The sequence below is a fragment of the Medicago sativa genome, chromosome 6, assembly GCF_051527215.1.
Source record: "Medicago sativa cultivar Bolivia chromosome 6, Bolivia_mono, whole genome shotgun sequence".
NCBI lineage: Eukaryota > Viridiplantae > Streptophyta > Magnoliopsida > Fabales > Fabaceae > Medicago > Medicago sativa.
Genome location: NC_140754.1, coordinates 51,553,594 through 51,570,971, shown reverse-complemented (window position 1 = coordinate 51,570,971; position 17,378 = coordinate 51,553,594). Strand labels below are relative to the sequence as shown.

At 33.8% G+C, this 17,378-nt stretch overlaps 1 protein-coding gene and 1 pseudogene across 1 annotated transcript; both read left to right on the top strand.

Moving 5' to 3' along the window:
* The first annotated feature begins 459 nt into the window (after positions 1-459).
* On the top strand, positions 460-9,485 carry LOC146915543 (protein XRI1-like; annotated as a pseudogene).
* A 752-nt stretch (positions 9,486-10,237) lies between these two features.
* On the top strand, positions 10,238-14,870 carry LOC146915542 (cytokinin hydroxylase-like). Its single transcript, XM_085716487.1, has 4 exons — positions 10,238-10,572; positions 10,988-11,217; positions 11,731-12,339; positions 14,316-14,870. The coding sequence occupies exons 1-4, from the start codon at positions 10,302-10,304 to the stop codon at positions 14,739-14,741; spliced, it is 1,536 nt and encodes a 511-aa protein (XP_085572613.1). The 5' UTR covers positions 10,238-10,301; the 3' UTR covers positions 14,742-14,870.
* The last annotated feature ends 2,508 nt before the right edge of the window (positions 14,871-17,378 follow it).

Sequence of the window (17,378 nt, the reverse complement as noted above, 5' to 3'; positions counted from 1 at the left end):
TCAGGATTTGAGTTTGGTAAGTGAGTTGTCTCCAAGAGGTGTGAAGTTTGGGATGTTGAAGTTGACGAGTAACATTTTGGAGGATATCAAGGAAGGTCAGAAAGAGGATTTGGAACTTGTGGATCATTTGGTGTTGGTTAACCAAGGTAAAAGAGGGGACTTCAGATTGGATGAGAACGGTGTGTTGATGTTTCGTGATCGAGTCTATGTACCGGATGTACCTGAGCTTAAGAAGCGGATTTTGGAAGAAGGTAAAAGGCGTAGTCTGAGTATTCATCTTGGAGCGACGAAGATGTATCGGAATTTGAAAAAGTTGTTTTAGTGGCCAGGAATGAAGAAGGATATCCGGAGTTTGCGTATGATTGTTTGATTTGTCAGAAGTCTAAGATTGAACATCAGAAACAATCATGTATGATGCAACCTTTGTTTGTTCCAGACTAGAAGTGGGATAGTATTTCTATGGATTTTGTTGGAGCTTTGCCTAAGACTGCGAAGGGAAGTGATTCTATTTGGGTGATTGTTGATTGGTTGACGAAGTTGGCACATTTTATTCCAATTAAGACCGATATGACTGTGGTGAGGTTGGCGGAGATCTACATTGAGCATGTTGTCAGATTGCATGGTATTCCATCTAGCATTGTGTCAGATAGAGATCTGAGGTTTACATTGAAGTTTTTGGAGAGTCTGCAAGCAGCTTTAGGAACTAAGTTGAGGTTGAGTTCTGCTTATCATCCTCAGACTGATGGTCAGACGGAAAGGACTATTCAATCTTTGGAAGATTTGTTGAGGGCTTGTGTTTTGTTTCAAGCAGTAAGTTAGGCTGAGTGTTTACCGTTGATTGAGTTTACTTACAACAACAATTTTCACTCGAGTATTGGTATGGCGCCGTTTGAAGATTTGTATGGAATGAGGTGTAGGACTCCGTTGTGTTGGTATGAGTCGGGAGAAAGTGCTTTATTAGGACCGGAAGTTGTGCAGGATACTACGGAAAAGGTTAAGATGATTCAGGAAAAGATAAAAGCGTCTCAGAGTAGGTAGAAAATTATCATGATAAGAGGAGGAAGGATATTGAATTTTGAAGTTGGAGATCATGTGTTTTTAACAGTGAATCCTGTGACCGGTGTCGGGCTTGCTTTGAAGTGTAGGAAGTTGACACTGCGTTTTGTTGGTTTGTTTGAGATCATTGGGAAGGTTGGAGCTGTAGCGTATCGGTTTGTGTTACCACCGTCATTGTTGAATCTTCATGATGTGTTTCATGTGTCTCTGTTGAGGAAGTATGTGTATGACTCATCGTATGTGATTCAAGTGGATGATTTGGAAGTAAGAGATAATTTGACCGTTGAGACTTGGCCGGTGAGGATTGAAGATTGGGAAGTTAAGCGCTTAAGAGGAAAAAAGATCATATTGGTGAAAGTGATTCGGTTTGGACCAGCCGGCGAGAGCGCTACTTGGGAATCGGAGAGTCGTATAAGGGAATCGTTTCCGGAGTTGTTTTCTTTAGGTAAGTTTCGAAGGCGAAAATTCTGTAAGTGGAGGGGAGTTGTAACAGTCTGTTTTTCGTTAGGATTATTTTATTTATTTATTATATGTTTAATTGCTTGTTTGTGTGTTTGTCTTGGGATTACTGGATTTTTAGGCGAGAAAGGTATTTTAGTCATTTTCAGGACTAATGGTATTTTGGTTACTTGAGGAGTGAGGGTAAATTAGTAATTTTGGAATGTAGAATGTTTTAGTGCTTTAGTGTGAATAGTTATTTTTACTAAGTTAGTAGTAACTTGAGCTAATTATTTTGAGATGGTAAATATGAGATAGTTTAAAGAGTTAAATGAGTATTAACTTTTTAATTGAGAGGTAAGAGTCACTAGGCCCATTATGAGTAAAGGTTACTTAGCCCATTAGTTGGAGTATATAAGGGTAGCTTCTGAGGAGAATTAGGGTTTAGGTATTCATTTCTCACATTTCACAAAAAGGGGTGGCTAGAGAAACATAGAGAGAATTGAGAGAGAAATTAAGATAGAAGATAGATGACGAGGAAGGAAAGAGAAGAGGAGAGGTAGGATTCACAAAGGGAGTAAATTTTTTGGTAGGTTAGCTAAGTTTAAGAGGAAACAAGGTAAGGGGGATGGGTTTGTTCTACCTAATAATCTATAATCTTGTTTCTAGCTTATGGGTCATAATTGTTTTGAGTGATTTGTAAAAAATGATGATTATATGTGTAATTTTCGTGCTTGGAAATATGTGGTAAACTTGGGTATATGAAAATTGTTGAAAACTTGTTGATGCTTGAATTTCATTGTTAATCTGTGTTGAAGTGATTACTTTAAAAATTTAGCTTAAATTGGTGAAAATGATGATGTTGTTGTTGATTAATGATGAATTCATGATTCATGTGCTATGAATGTTGTTGGGTATATGTTGGTGTTGAGAATTCACGAATTTGATGATGATAAACGTGAGGCTTGATTAAGTTGTTGTGTTTTGGTGATTTTTGTGAAAATGGGTCAAAATAGGAGAAGTTTGATTTTGATGAAGTTGAATGGATTAATGAAGTTGTTATGTTGAGTTAGATTGATTGAAATTTCTGCTTTGAATTGTTAAGTTTGAGTGAGTAATCGTTTGGGTGAAAATCGGGTTTTTGAGTAAAAAGTTGTTTTCAGGACTTTTGTGAAATAAGTCATTTTGGGGTGAGTTGAATTAAGTTGTTTTTTTAGTGAGTATAAATGGTCTAAGTGTTTGGGGTGTGTTTGGTGCGATTCGGGTCGAAAACTGATTTAAAAACGGGATTTTAAGCTCGAAAACGCGTTTCCGCCACCTGCATCACTGGCACGACCAAGCGCCCTCTTGGTACGGGTCATGCGTGACTCACTGTTAAAGGTGGCACGACCGTGCCAACCCTTGGCGCGACCATGCCAACCCTTGCCTGGAAACTCCATTTTTTTTTTGTATTTTAATGAACTTTTATTGTAATTGAACTTATAGGAGTGGTTTAACATAGTTTTGCTTTGAAAAATAATTGGTTTTGAAAAATGCAGAAAAAGAGACGAAATTTGAAAATTTTGAGAAATGAATGAACTTTGTGAAACAAATATGCTACGATTGAATTACTAAGGTGTTAGATGATATGTAGGAATGTATCACTACTACAAAATATACATTTAACATCAAGGGGGTTTCCTTTTTCACATCAGCACAAAAAATACCTGAAGGGAAAGATACATACTGTGGTCTTTTACATCAGTTCACATAAGTAAATGAGGGGAATTCATAATAGCACATAATATTTACATCAGTGGATAGTTGAAATGATGGGAGAAAAACGCGGTGGCATATTCGCAATTTAGGTGAAAACTTTGGCTAATTTTTTCCACATCAGTGGTGAAAACTGCCTGAGGCAAAAACACCTTTTCACTTTGCCTTATCCCTTTCCTCAATCGTAAAATGTAACTTTCCTTCCCTGCATCAAACCCTTTCTTCCAAAACAAATCTAGAACCCTTCCATTCATATCCACTTCTACTCAAATTTTACCCTTCTTCAGATCAATCTAGGGTTAGAGATTGAATATCGGGTTCACATTTGATCTTCACTAGATCTAGCCGTAGATCACCGTTGAATCGCCATCACCGTAGATCTGGTTCACATTTCTTCCTCACTAGATCTAGCGCTCTGATTTTCTCGTTTCAACAACGATCCATCAACCTTCATCATCCTTCATCAACGCTCCTTTCTCTCAAACCTAAGGTTCGTACTTCTTCTTCTTATTCTTCTTCCTTTTTTTTTCTCTCAATTTTTCGATTTTTTTTTTAATTTTTTTCGGTATTTTTCATACCTATGATCTTCTATCGCGTAGTTGTTGATTGTATTGTGGAGTGAGAAATTTGTGTTAGGTTTTGTTTAATCGAATTCCGCATTTTAGTTTTTTCATGCGGATTAGGGATTTGGGGAAGTTCGAGTAGTTTTGGATTTTGAAGCGTGAATTTGAGAGCGATTTACTGTGGTTTTGGTTCGTTTTTTCTTTGACTGTGGTTTTTCAATTTTGAAATTCATTTTTACATTTATTAGGGTTCTTTGTATTTCATGCATGTTTGTGGTTTGTGTATATTTATTGTGTTATTATGGTGATTTGTGGTTAGGAATGATCACTGATATGCTTTTACAAAGTCGGGAGCTACTTATAATCTATGAAGCACAGACATCTCCACGGTCATGGAAAAGAAGAATACACCACAGAGGGGGATGAAGAGTTTGAATTTACATGTCTTTTTTCAAATAAAAATGTAATCTAAGTGATTAATTTTAATTTGACGGTTAAAATTAAGTTTTCTCGTTTCTCATCACTAGTTGGTATTCTCACCTGAGTCACTCCCCATATAATTTGAGTATTTTCGACATAACGTAAATTTCTGAATGTGTCATTGTTAGGGCTCCTTGGAATTGGCATAGGGAGGAAGGTTATTGTCTCCAGAAGACCTCAAATTTTGGTAAGTTCTAATTATGATTGTAAGTTTAGTGTAAATAAATGATGTTTAAGAAAACCTAGTTGTTTGATCAGACATTTCACAAGAGTTGTGGAACGAAGTTCCTGGAATTGAAGACCTTCCTATCGAGCTCGATGATGAAACAACCCCTGTGAAGGCTTGCATGGATTTTCTATACAATGTCAATGGCAGTGGTAAGTTCTCTCTGAAAGGCAATTTTCTTGACCTTATGTAATTATTGACATGTACCATCTGAATATATGTTTATTATTTGTGGATACAATGTCATCCTTTTAATTTAAAGAAATGCATTTCAGAATCAAATGATATACAGAAGGATCAGGAAGAATGCTCGGAGACTTCTTCGCAAGCCAAGAGACGGAGGATGCTACAGTTCAACAATCAGAATAGGAATCATTCCCTTTCGGATGAACAGATGTCTTCAGCATATCTGCAATTAAATGTCAGTGTTAGTAGCTTTCATATATAGTTACTTTTCACACCCATATCATAAAGTATAGATAGCATAAACATACCTAGTGGGATAAATCTCCCAATACGGTGGGGTCTATAGAACAATCAGACCCATCATAGGGTCTGTTGTAGACAATCTTATATATCTCCTGATACGGCATGGTCTAGTGAAGTCATTTCTCATGCAAAGTGTATATTTTTCGTTAATAAGTTCTACATTGATTTTATCATTATGTTCATGTATATGGAAAGAATAAATCATGTGATGTTGAGTAACCATATTTTGTCTATCTTTTAGTTTTTCCTGTTAGATTTCTATTTTTTATATTAGATTTAATAATTTTCTTAAATGAAATGATTGGTTCAGCTTTAGTGGTTTGTGTTAATGTCTTGTATTGTATTGGTTCATCTGTGAAATACCACTTTTTCAAAGCTCTTCACTGCAAATTTTCAATAACTGTAATTTAGAACAGGCTTAACATAGAGTCCTGTTTCACTTAAACATTTGTAATGATAACGAGGTGTTATTTTCAAATCTGTGATGGTCTTTATCCCATCCTTCGTAGTAATTATTTGTGATCTATTTTTTATTTTACATGATACCTAAAGTCCTACATATAATGTGAAGTATCCTTCTGTTTTAAGTTGATCCATAGTGGTTACTCTTTTATGATTCCTTCAAATTTTCATGATTTGTAGATAGCTTCACTACCACTTATAATGATAATACAAGTTCCTTTTAACATTTGTGTGTCAAATGTGTGTAGTAGTACTATACTGATTTTATTGTAAAATGTTTAGAGTTAAAAATTGTACTAGAACTGTGCTTTTGTGTGAATGTATGACTGTTTCATTATGCATATAGGCGACGGACTACTCCAACGAGGATATTTTCCCGGAAGTTTCGCAATAGCTATCTGAGGATTCAGGTTTTCCTCATGCAAGATTTAGCTTTGATTTTTTTAGTGACTTTTGATAAATTATTTGGATGCTTATTTCTATTCTTTCCCCAATGGAATATGCATTAGAAAATGCTTCGTCTTCCAACTACGAGGACCTTGAGTCGGCTGAAAAGTGGTTCGCAGATTTCTTTAAGGATACTGAAATGCAATTATATCCCGATAATCCGTACGATTCTAAAAACCACTGCAAATATAATTGTGGCATATATATATTTATATAAAATAATCTTATAATTATGGTCTTTCAGGAACTTTTCTGGCGTAGATGATGTTCATGTTGATACTACTGGTATGAGACATTGTCTTCTGTCCACTGTTGTCTTCTAATGTTTATTTCCTTTTTTTTCTTCATAATTTTTACCGCTGTACGTTGAACTTAATTGAAAACATCATTTGCTACTGCAGAGATCTGCAATTTAACACCACCATTTGAACAGAATGTGGCTCAGCTTCAAATCTCTTCAACTCCCAGATAAATTGTCTTCAAAGGTTTGACCTTTTTTATCCTTTTGTTGTTTATTTTTCACTTGATATTGAATAAAGTGGAGACAAGCCTCCAAACGCATACTTCCAATACCACTTAACTAGAATTAAAACAAGTAATATTTGTCTTCGTGGAGGCATGGATAAGGAGGTTTGACTCGATGGAAAGTAGTCTAAAAGTTTGCTCTAGAGGGAGACAGATATGTATAGGTCAAACTTGTAAAAGAGATTTATAGTATATGGTCTTTCTTTGACTTTAATAATACTTGACAGGAGACTAGATATTCTTTAGTGAGAAAAGGCTTAGTTATATTGTCTTTTTTTCTTGTTTTAGAACGAGATGTCTACATAATTTCTCATGATTGAAAGATCTTTCGTAGACATGACATGATCATAAAACTGAATTCTATTGTTTTCATACTTTACTAAACTGGTGCTTTTGTTCCTAAAGCTGGGGTCTTTAATCAATCAATTAATGTAATAAAATGCTAAAGTTCCTTATGCCATAAGTTTTAGTAGATAGCAGTTAATGGCATGAAATCTCTGACTCGCATTTACATGTGTAGGTCGAAAATCTATTATGAAAACACCAACATGGTTATCTTCTTCTGTGGCCTATCCATTTGCCTTCATTAAACCCTGTGGTGACCGTGGAGATGTCACTCTGAAGGAAATAAATAAGCGCATTTATGGTGTTTTAGATTGCAGTGAAAGAGAGTATCGACGAGGGCATGGAATTGTGTCATATGCTGATAGTACATTTTTAAACCGGCCTGCCATTCTTTCCACCTTCTTCGCCTCCACTTCAATCCACTAGCATCAGAAGATCGTTGCCGTGCGCGTATGAGAGAAGACCGGTTCTGTCAATATCTTGGCCCAAAATGCTAAAAATCTGTTATGGGTGAAGGAGTTTCATCCAAATCTGTTAATGTTATTTCAGTCCTTGACCTCAACTCCAACCCGGTATGTTTTCTCTTTGGCAAAATGGTACGAATCAACTTTTTTTGGTTATATATGGCTTTTTAGTTTTTGAAAAAATCAATATAACATGAGAATTTGATTGTTTAGCATTTAAAAATGACAATTAGTTTTCAAAGTTGCTGGAATTTGATTTTGTTTATTTTAAAAAATCAGCTGAATTTCATTGACATATCATATATTGCATTTCTAGATTTGCTCAGGTAAAGATTTTAGCATATTATATATACGTAAAGATTTTAGCATGGCAAGATTTGCTCAGGTATACCAATTCCCAGAACTATTGCATTGCAATTCATATTTGGTCTGTACCGACTGTAACATCTTCCGTCTTTTTCTAGGTGCACACATGAAAGCACAGCAGATCATGCTTACAGGAATATTTTTTTGAACTTGCAGGTTATACTGATCCTGATCCATCTAAATCACATTTTACCCGCTTGCATGAATGGCATTTTCGCTCAGGGCTTGATCGATACATATGGATAATTGGAATGATATATGCTTATTATCATCCAACTGTGAGTTTCTCATTTTATATATTTGAACAAGCCAAGACAAATCTAATATTCATCTCCATCCTCTCTGTTATTGAGTGATGATTTTGAAGTGGCAGACTATGGCCTGGTTGGGATGATCTTCTAGCTTATAGGAGTTTTTCAATTTTGAAGTGATAATTGCATGTCTTTGTAATTGTGCGACTTCTCCATCTGAATGTGATCTTTTGCAAGCTCATAAATTATCATTGTCTTATGTTTTGCATTTCTGGTATTTTTTTCATACAGATCTTGGCCTTGCTTCTCACGTGACTTACAGATTTATGATGTAATTTGCATAAGTTTGAAAGTATACTTGTGAGGGTTATAAATAAAATTTTGTATCTGTTAGCTTTTTAGCTTCCTTTTTGGCATTAAAATATCATATATATTTTTTCATATTTCTAATATAAATAAAAGAAAAGAACGTGGTCTCAAGCTGATTTTATAAGCAGTATTAATAAAGCATAATTTTTTTTAAAAAAAAGTGTAGATTTCACATCGGTGGGATAGAAGACTGATGATAAATATAATTATTTTACTTCAGTGTCTCTCATAAAACTGATGTGAAAACCCTGATCTTAAATTTTAAAAAGAACGTATCACATCAGTGGGAAAAAAGCCTGATGTGGAAATATTGCTATTACATCAGTCCGTACCTGATGTGAAATGACGTGCACATTCCACATCATATCAGTTTACATCGGTTGCCACCTGATGTGAAAAGTAGTTTCCAACTGATGTGAAAACTGATTTCTGTAGTAGTGTATTTATGATATGTAAGAGTTTAGTATCCTACTTTTGTTGAGAAAAATTGGAAATAGGCAATTTTGTGAAATTAGACGAACTTTGTTAAAATGAGGATTTATGATCGAATAACTTGAAAATGACTTTGTAATCATGATAATATGATGAAATAAGAATGAATAAATGATTGATGGCTTTAGAATATGTTGGTTATCATGGTGTGGACGATTTTTCATTTATTCTATGAATTTAGCCTTAGGAGATGATGTTATTCCTTATGGCGACAATTGTTTGACGATTGTTGATGATGAACATATGGAGATGAATACTTGATGAAGACTATCTAGAGATAATTAATTTTTTGATAAATGTTTGATGTGTGGATGTATTGTTTAATAATGCAATGTGGTGAATAGGTGGAGAATATGTAGAGTAAATCGATGTTGTGCATTATCGAGCTAATACTTGGCATCCATGCATTCATAAGTCATATATGTAGAGATATGTGGAGAATATGTAGAGAATATGCAGAGGGATCAATCGTTAAAATTACCTCCGATATCCAAATGGTACCACATGCATGTAGAGTCGAGTCTAGAACATTACATGCACATGAGATATGTGAAACGTGTCATGTTTGATTATGTGACTATGTGATTACGTGCATTGGTGAATTTTGATGAATGTTGTGATTATGAAAAATTATGTACTTGTACACATTGTTTTGGCGATAATAATTTGGAAATCAATATTGTCTTGACTTAATTGGCTTCCTGCGCTACAGGGTAGTGAAGAATTGGAGGATTTTGGACTTACAGTTCTTTGGTGAAAGGGAAAAATACAAAAAAAAAAATAAAAAAAAAAAATAAAAAAAGTCTAAGTTAATTTGTTTAGCTACAACATGGTGCATTTGGTTGGAAAAAAAATATGTTTAACGGAAGGTGGCTAATGTAAATGAGATGATCGGTGGATAATTACTATCTTTTTTCTTCTTTTAAGGAAATTGGATCTCTCAGATTTTCTATAATGGCTTTAAAAAACCTATTCTGTTCTCACTAATAAATTTTTACTTATCAAAATAAAACCTAATATATATATATATATATATATATATATATATATATATATATATATATATAGAAAAAAACCTAATATATATTATTTACTACATGATTTTTCATTTAGATATATTTTAAAATTTATTTAAATTCACCTCCAAATTGTATAAATACATTTAAAATGATTAATTCGCTCAATTATTTTGGACCCAGGTGTAAAAGGTGTTAAAAATCGGCTAAGGCCAAACTTGGAAACAAAATAGTGATTTAAGAAAATGAAATTTCTCAAATAATAATGTTCCGACCAAATTAGATATGTCCAAAAATGGCATAATCATGAGAAACACAATTGTGGGCCAAAAAGGTTTAAAGTAGCAACCTTGCTAATGTTCAAACATATTTATTGAGGTATTTTTCATGGTCAAAAGTCAAACATTCTCCATTCTTTTCCTACTCAATATCTTCATCTATAAATATTACCATTTTGTATTTCTCTTTTCCAAAACAAACACATACAAATTAAGCTACTATCCTCTTTTTAATAGCTTAAATAAGTTCTAAAATATTAAGATTGAAAAAAAGAGAGAATGGTGTTACTTGGTATATTTGCTTTGTTGGCAATATTAGCACTCGTTTTATTCTTGAAACTATTGTTTTCTTGGTGGATTTCACCAATTCAAAGAAATCGTAAGTTTCAAAGATGTGGATTTCAAGGGCCACCCCCACATTTTCCATTTGGAAATATTAAAGAGATGAAAAAGAAGAATGGTGTTGATTCTTCATTTGGGTCCTCAATGTTCACTCATGATATACACTCCACTGTGTTCCCCTATTTTTCTCGGTGGCAAATATCTCATGGTAATTAGTTCTAAAATATATTTTCAGAAAAAATCTATATGAATTACTTAGTTAAGATATGATTTTATTTATGTGTAGAATACACATATGCATGTTTAAATAAAAAGGAGTATAATAGTATGTCATACATTAATATTTTTTAAAAAAAATATCTATAAGTAATGAGTTAGATTTTTTTTTTTTGAAGGAAGTAATTAGTTAGATATATATGATTTATTTTTTTCTCAAACTCTTATTTATTTGTTTAAATCTTAACTGCATGCATAATTTGGTAATCTTTAAAAGAAAAAAAAAACGTCTGTATAAAGTATAAACTCTATTTTATGTATGTTAAATTGTTAATTGAACATTACTTTCGAATTTTTTTTAAGCAAAATGAATATATAAAGATGAATTATTAAATTGTTTTTTGCAGGGAAGGTTTTTATCTATTGGCTAGGGACAGAACCTTTTCTATACATTGCTAATCCAGAATTCTTGAAGAAAATGTCCAACGAAGTTATAGCAAAGAGATGGGGAAAACCGAATGTGTTTAGAAATGATAGAGAGCCTATGTTTGGAAAGGGTTTAGTGATGGCTGAAGGCAATGAATGGGTTCATCATCGTCATGTTATAGCCCCAACATTTTCTCCTCTTAACTTGAAGGTCTCTCTCTCTTTCCCTCTTTTCTAGAGAAAATATTTCATCATATATGGTGTAGAGGGTGGAGGGGTAACCTTGGTGCAACTGGTAAAGTTGTTGTCATGTGACTGTAAGGTCACGGGTTCAAGTCCTGGAAACAGTCTCTTGTGTAAAAATAGGATAAGGCTGCGTACAATACACCAAATGGTGGGACCCTTTTCCGGACCCTGCGTATGCGGGAGCTTCAGTGCACCGGGTTGCCCTTTTATATATGGTGTAGAGGGCATAAGAAAATACTTGGCATCATATCACTATGAATTTTAAAAAGTTTAATTTGCATCTCTAAGATCTTCTATTCACTCTAATGGGTTCAATGGGTTCAATAAAAAAAATACACAATGCATGATTCACGTGTATTATAATATATATTATTAGCTTTATCATGAGTGTCACCAAATTGTGAAGCAAAAGTAATGCTACGTACTAAATTAATTTTTTTGCTGATATATACAAATTGTATGTGTAACAATGTAATAGGAAACGTCAAGCATGATGGTAGAATCTACAAAGCAAATGATGGATAGATGGATTACCCGAATCAACTCCGGAACCGAAATTGATATTGAAAGAGAGATCATCGCAACCGCAGGAGATATCATAGCAAGAATAAGCTTTGGTATAAAAGATGGACATGCAAGAAAAATTTGTGAAAAGTTACGTACCCTACAAATGGCACTTTTCAAGACAACAAGATATGTAGGTGTTCCATATATCAAGTGCATTGATATGAAAAAAACCATAGAGGCGAAGAAACTTGGGAAAGAGATAGATAAGCTTTTGCTTTGTGTAATTGAAACTCGAAAGGAATCAAGACAAAAAAACCAAGGTAGAGAAGACTTGTTGGATTTGTTGTTGAATGAAAATCAAGTTGATGGAAAGTATGGGAAAAGATTGAGTACAAAACAATTGGTGGATGAGTGCAAGACATTTTTCTTTGCAGGCCATGAGACAACAGCATTGGCTATATCTTGGACTTTAATGCTTTTAGCTATGCATGAAGATTGGCAAAATCAATTGAGAGATGAGATAAGAGAAGTTGTTGGTGATAAAGAAGTTGATATCAATGTGCTTTCTGGGTTGAAAAAGGTAATGTTTAAAACTTAAATTTTTTTTCATAAAAAAAACTAGTCATTTTTTTTATCTATCTATTTCGAGTACACAAAATTAAATCTACTTCCAAAAAATAATGTGTCACTCGCTCGTATAAAAATATAAATAATTAAATAAGAATACACCTTGTGCAAGAGCAAATACAGCCAATTTTTTTTTTTTTTTACATTAGCCCTCCGGTTCCTCGAAAAAAGGGCTCTAATCTGGAGTTCGACTCCGAGATAAAGATAGTCTGATAATCTGAAACAAAAAATACTACCAATCTAATTTAGAATTTATGATAATGCAAAATATTAAATTTTAATATAAGTCACAGAACAGTGAGTGAAACAAAATTATTTAAAATAAAAATAAATTGAATCCATTAACGGTAGATGTGATTAAAAAAAGTTGTAATTTCAGAATTATTCCACGAGGAATGACATGTCAAAGAGTAAAAGGAATTCGATTTTGTTTTAATATTGTCTACGTAAGTTTAGTACATGAAATTTGGTGGCAGGTTGAACCATATTAATTAGTCAGTCAATGTTCATATCTGGGATGGTTAGGTGGACCATATTTGTCTATACAGCCATGAAAAGAAATTCAAATATTGAATTAAAAATTATTTAGAATTTGTTGTGTGAAGCAGCAATATCTGAGTTCTGTTGTCGTGTTGTGCATGTTAAAATGAATTCACACTTTGACACTGAGTTTGAACCAATTGGTCAATAGATTGACTTTGCTTTTTGGTTACAAGTCAATAGATTACTTTTACATTATCAATGTCAAAAGTAAAATCGTAATGAATACGGTAACTAATAAAAATAATACGAGACCACACAAATACACCCTCCGATCTCAAAATAATAGTATTCGTTTGTGCATGATTTTTGAGGAAATAATCATTTGCATTGATTTCAACGGTAAATTTAATGTCATTTACTAAAATATCTTTATTAATTATAGTTTGTAAAACAGTTAAGTAGTACTCTCTTCGGTTTCAAATGTAAGAAACAAAAAAATAAAATTGATGATTTCAAATATAAAAAAAAGTATAGTAAAATGAATCTATTAAATGTCACTATTCCAAGTTTACCCTCATTAAAACCACTTCATTAATGTCTTTACTACTCCAAGACAAGGGTAAAATTAGAAAAATAATACTACCTCCGTCCCTAATTATAAGACTCTTTTGAGAATTTTTTTTGTCCCTTTTTATAAGACCCCTTTGCTATTTCCAACTACATTAATTATTTCTTTACATACATGCCCCTATTTATTATACATCTTTTTCTTCAATAAGCAATAAATAACATGTTGAAAACATAAACCAACCCTCTCTCTTAAGGGATAAAATTGTAAAACCAATAGTAATTACAAACATATTTAATACAAATATCCACTATCTTAATTCCCGTTATTTTTTCAAAAGGGTCCTATAATTAGGGACGGAGGTAGTACTTTTTATAATGACTTAAATGTGGTCAATCCATTTTCTTAATATGTGTAAAAAAAAAATTCTTATATTTGAGACCGGAGGGAGTATGAAATTCAATAAATAAAGATATAACAATGAAAAAAGAAATATATTACATTGATATTCTAAAGTGACAATTATTTTGAGACAGAAAAATGCTAAAGAAACAATTATTTGAAGACGGAGGGATTATAAAATAATTAATCCAAATTTAATAAAAGAGGACTTTTTTATAATGATATTGTTAAATGTAATAATTGCTTCTATGCACCCAAAATTATTGATATATGCCACTAAAATATTAATTAGCCATAAAATTTTAAAAAATATATAAGTGCACGAATAATTTTGTTACTAATTAGTGATAAATTAGACACTGCAGATTTCATATTTGTTTGTGTATAATTTCAATCATAAATATTTTATTTGTTTTGGTAATAACGTGTTGTTTTCCGGCATTAACTATATATGTGTTTGTTGTCCATATACGCAGATGAAGTGGGTGATGAATGAAGTCCTTAGGCTCTACCCAACAGCACCAAATGTTCAAAGGCAAGCTAGAGAAGACATTCAAGTTGACAATTTAACAATTCCCAATGGGACTAACATGTGGATCGATGTTGTTGCGATGCACCACGACTCATCGTTGTGGGGAGAAAATGTGAATGAGTTTCGACCAGAGAGGTTCATGGACGATGTAACTGGTGGATGCAACCAAAACATGGGATACTTACCTTTTGGATTTGGAGGAAGAATGTGTGTTGGTAGAAACTTGAGCTTTATAGAATATAAGATAGTGCTAACCCTTCTTCTCTCTAGGTTCAGTTTTAAAATCTCCCCAAATTATATACATTCACCTTCTATAATGCTCTCACTAAGGCCAGCTTATGGACTTCCTTTAATGGTTCAGTCCCTTTAAGGTCCAAGTTGAATCAACAGCTTAACTAAACGCTTATATTATAAGCTATTTCTATTAAAAATAAATAAATAAAGTCAATATTGTTTCCATATAAATTAATTGTTCTTTTCATAGAATATCATAGAGAATCTATGAAGGAAAAAAAAATAGAAGTAGCTTATGGACAAGTCACGAGTTATTTTCATACGCTCTATCCAAACGGTCTTAGAAATTTTTATGTTGATAGATAAACTCAAATAAGTAATTATAGTGAGACCCTTCTTTGTAATTTCTTCCCATTCTCTTTTTAATTTAGAATTGTTTTGAATGAGCTATTAGTCCTTATTGTTGCTAGACAATTAAGTGACGATTCAAAATAGATGTAATAACTAGTATACAAGTTCATGACATGCATGCTTCGGAATAAATAATCAATAATTATTTGCACTTTTCTTTCATCATTATTTATTTTCAATGCAAAACAAATTGGTCTATTTAATTTTGCTATAACAATTGTATGAGGAGTTTTTATTTCAATATGTTGCATAATTTAATTTTATTTAGGTAGTAATATATTAAAAATATAACAATGTTCATACATATGTAAAATTAGGTATTAACATATTTAATTGTATATAAAATTTAACATGAGAGAGAGCGAGAGCGACAAAGAGAGGTGACCGCCCATGGTTCCACCGTGAGCAGCTACGTCAGCGTTTCTTTTTGCCGGAAGAGAGGTCCAATCGGGGGGGGGGGGGGGGGGGGGGGGGGGTGGGATGGGCTCTTAGCCGGGTGCCACAAAAGGGGGTGGGATGGGGAGGATTGACTTGATGTGAGACTGCGACGTAGGAAAGCGTTGCGACATGGTGATCGAAGTCAGGTCAGGCAGCGGGAGAATAAGCAGTTCAGAGTTTGGGGCAGTCAAGGTTTCACGAGAAGGGTATTATGGCAGCGAGGAGGATTACATGTATCAGGATAGGTGTAGGGGTCAGTTGATGAGGACTTTGACGAGGAGTGGTATCGGACTGAGAGTTGGAGGCACGACGATGGTTATGGCTGATGGGAAGTGCAGCAAACTCGCAGGGAGGACGGCTTGCAGGGGCGCTTCGTAAGCCTGAATCGCGAGCAACCGGTAATAATAACAAGGAGGGTTCTGACGGTCCTCAATTTCGACGGTTTGTAACTTTTTACCTTACCAATTTTCCTGCACAACTTTCAAATTTCTATTTACGTAAAGGTTTTGAAGTTTGTGGTATGTTGGAGGAGGTGGTTGTTCCTAGTAAGCATAATGTCTATGGCGAACTCTATGGTTTTGTGAGGTATTCTAATGTCCGTGATGTTGGTAAGCTGTTGAAAGCGGTAAATGTTTTTTGTTTTGGTAATGTAAGAGTGAAGGCGAAGGTTGCTAGGTTCGATAGGGCGACTGCGAAAGAGGTGGAAAGGATATGTGAGGGGGAAGGTGCTGGTGAAGGGGATAGAGGGTATCTATGAAGGACGGTGTTTACCAGTGTTTTTGGTAAACAATACGGGCTGATTTTGATTATTACGAGCAAGACCAAACCAGAGATCCTAGGACATGTTGTGCTTTTTGTTTATACGAGTTCATCGAGTTCATAGGTTGCTTAACGAACGGGACGAGACCATGTGGTGTCTTTCGACAGAAAAAAGGTTTTAAAAGCAGGGTAAATGCATTAAGTTTAAATTGCAGAAACTTAAATAAAAGGTAAAATACAATGCATTAAAAATAAAGGTGGTTCGAAAAATCATTTACATACATTCTTTATGACTCTTTTCTCTCGTGCCGGTACTTCGAGTGTTTTAGAATTTTGTATAGGTGATTTGCGACCCGTTTTCCCTATGGAAAATAAGTGGAAAGAAACTAATCCCACGATCAGCATTCCAGACAACCGCTTGTTTCCCACGTTCTCCTTTGAGGAAACCGCTTCTCTTTTGAAATTCGAATCTTCCCACTTCCAAGGCAGTTGTTTGACTTCGACAATTTTGCTTCTTGACTCGTACCTTGTCGAACTTCAAAGCTTCAAGGCTTTTTATGCTAAGTCCGACATCTTCGTGTAAAAACTAGATCACTAAATGGTCCATAATCATCATACATTGAGTATTACATCAATATAATGAACTATTGTAGGCATTTGGCAAGAATCCAAGCCAAAAAAGGTAGGCTAAAATTTTGGTCAACAAAGGTTTTTCCTTTATTATAGTTGGAAACAAACTCAATTTAAAACTTTATTTTGGGGAAGTAATTAATTAGGTCCATAATCATCATAGAATGAGTATTACATAAATAGAATGAACTATAGTAGGCATTTGGCAAGAATCCAAGCCAAAAAAGGTAGGATAAAATTTTGATCAACAAAGGTTCCTCCTTTTCCTTTATTATAGTTGGAGACGAACTCAATTTATAACTTTATTGTACTGATGTTATACTCAATGTATGATGATTATGGATCTTTTAATGGAAAATCCAATGTGTATTTTAAAATTTTAAAAAATAAAAATTAGAAATGGAAAGGGCACGTGAGAGAGGGGTAACAGTCGGATTTTAGGGTTTTAATACCCCCAAATCAAAAATCCATTCCTTCATGTTCTCCCAATCGCCGCTCCTTCCTCCCTTCATCTTTCTAGTGAAGGAAGGAAGGA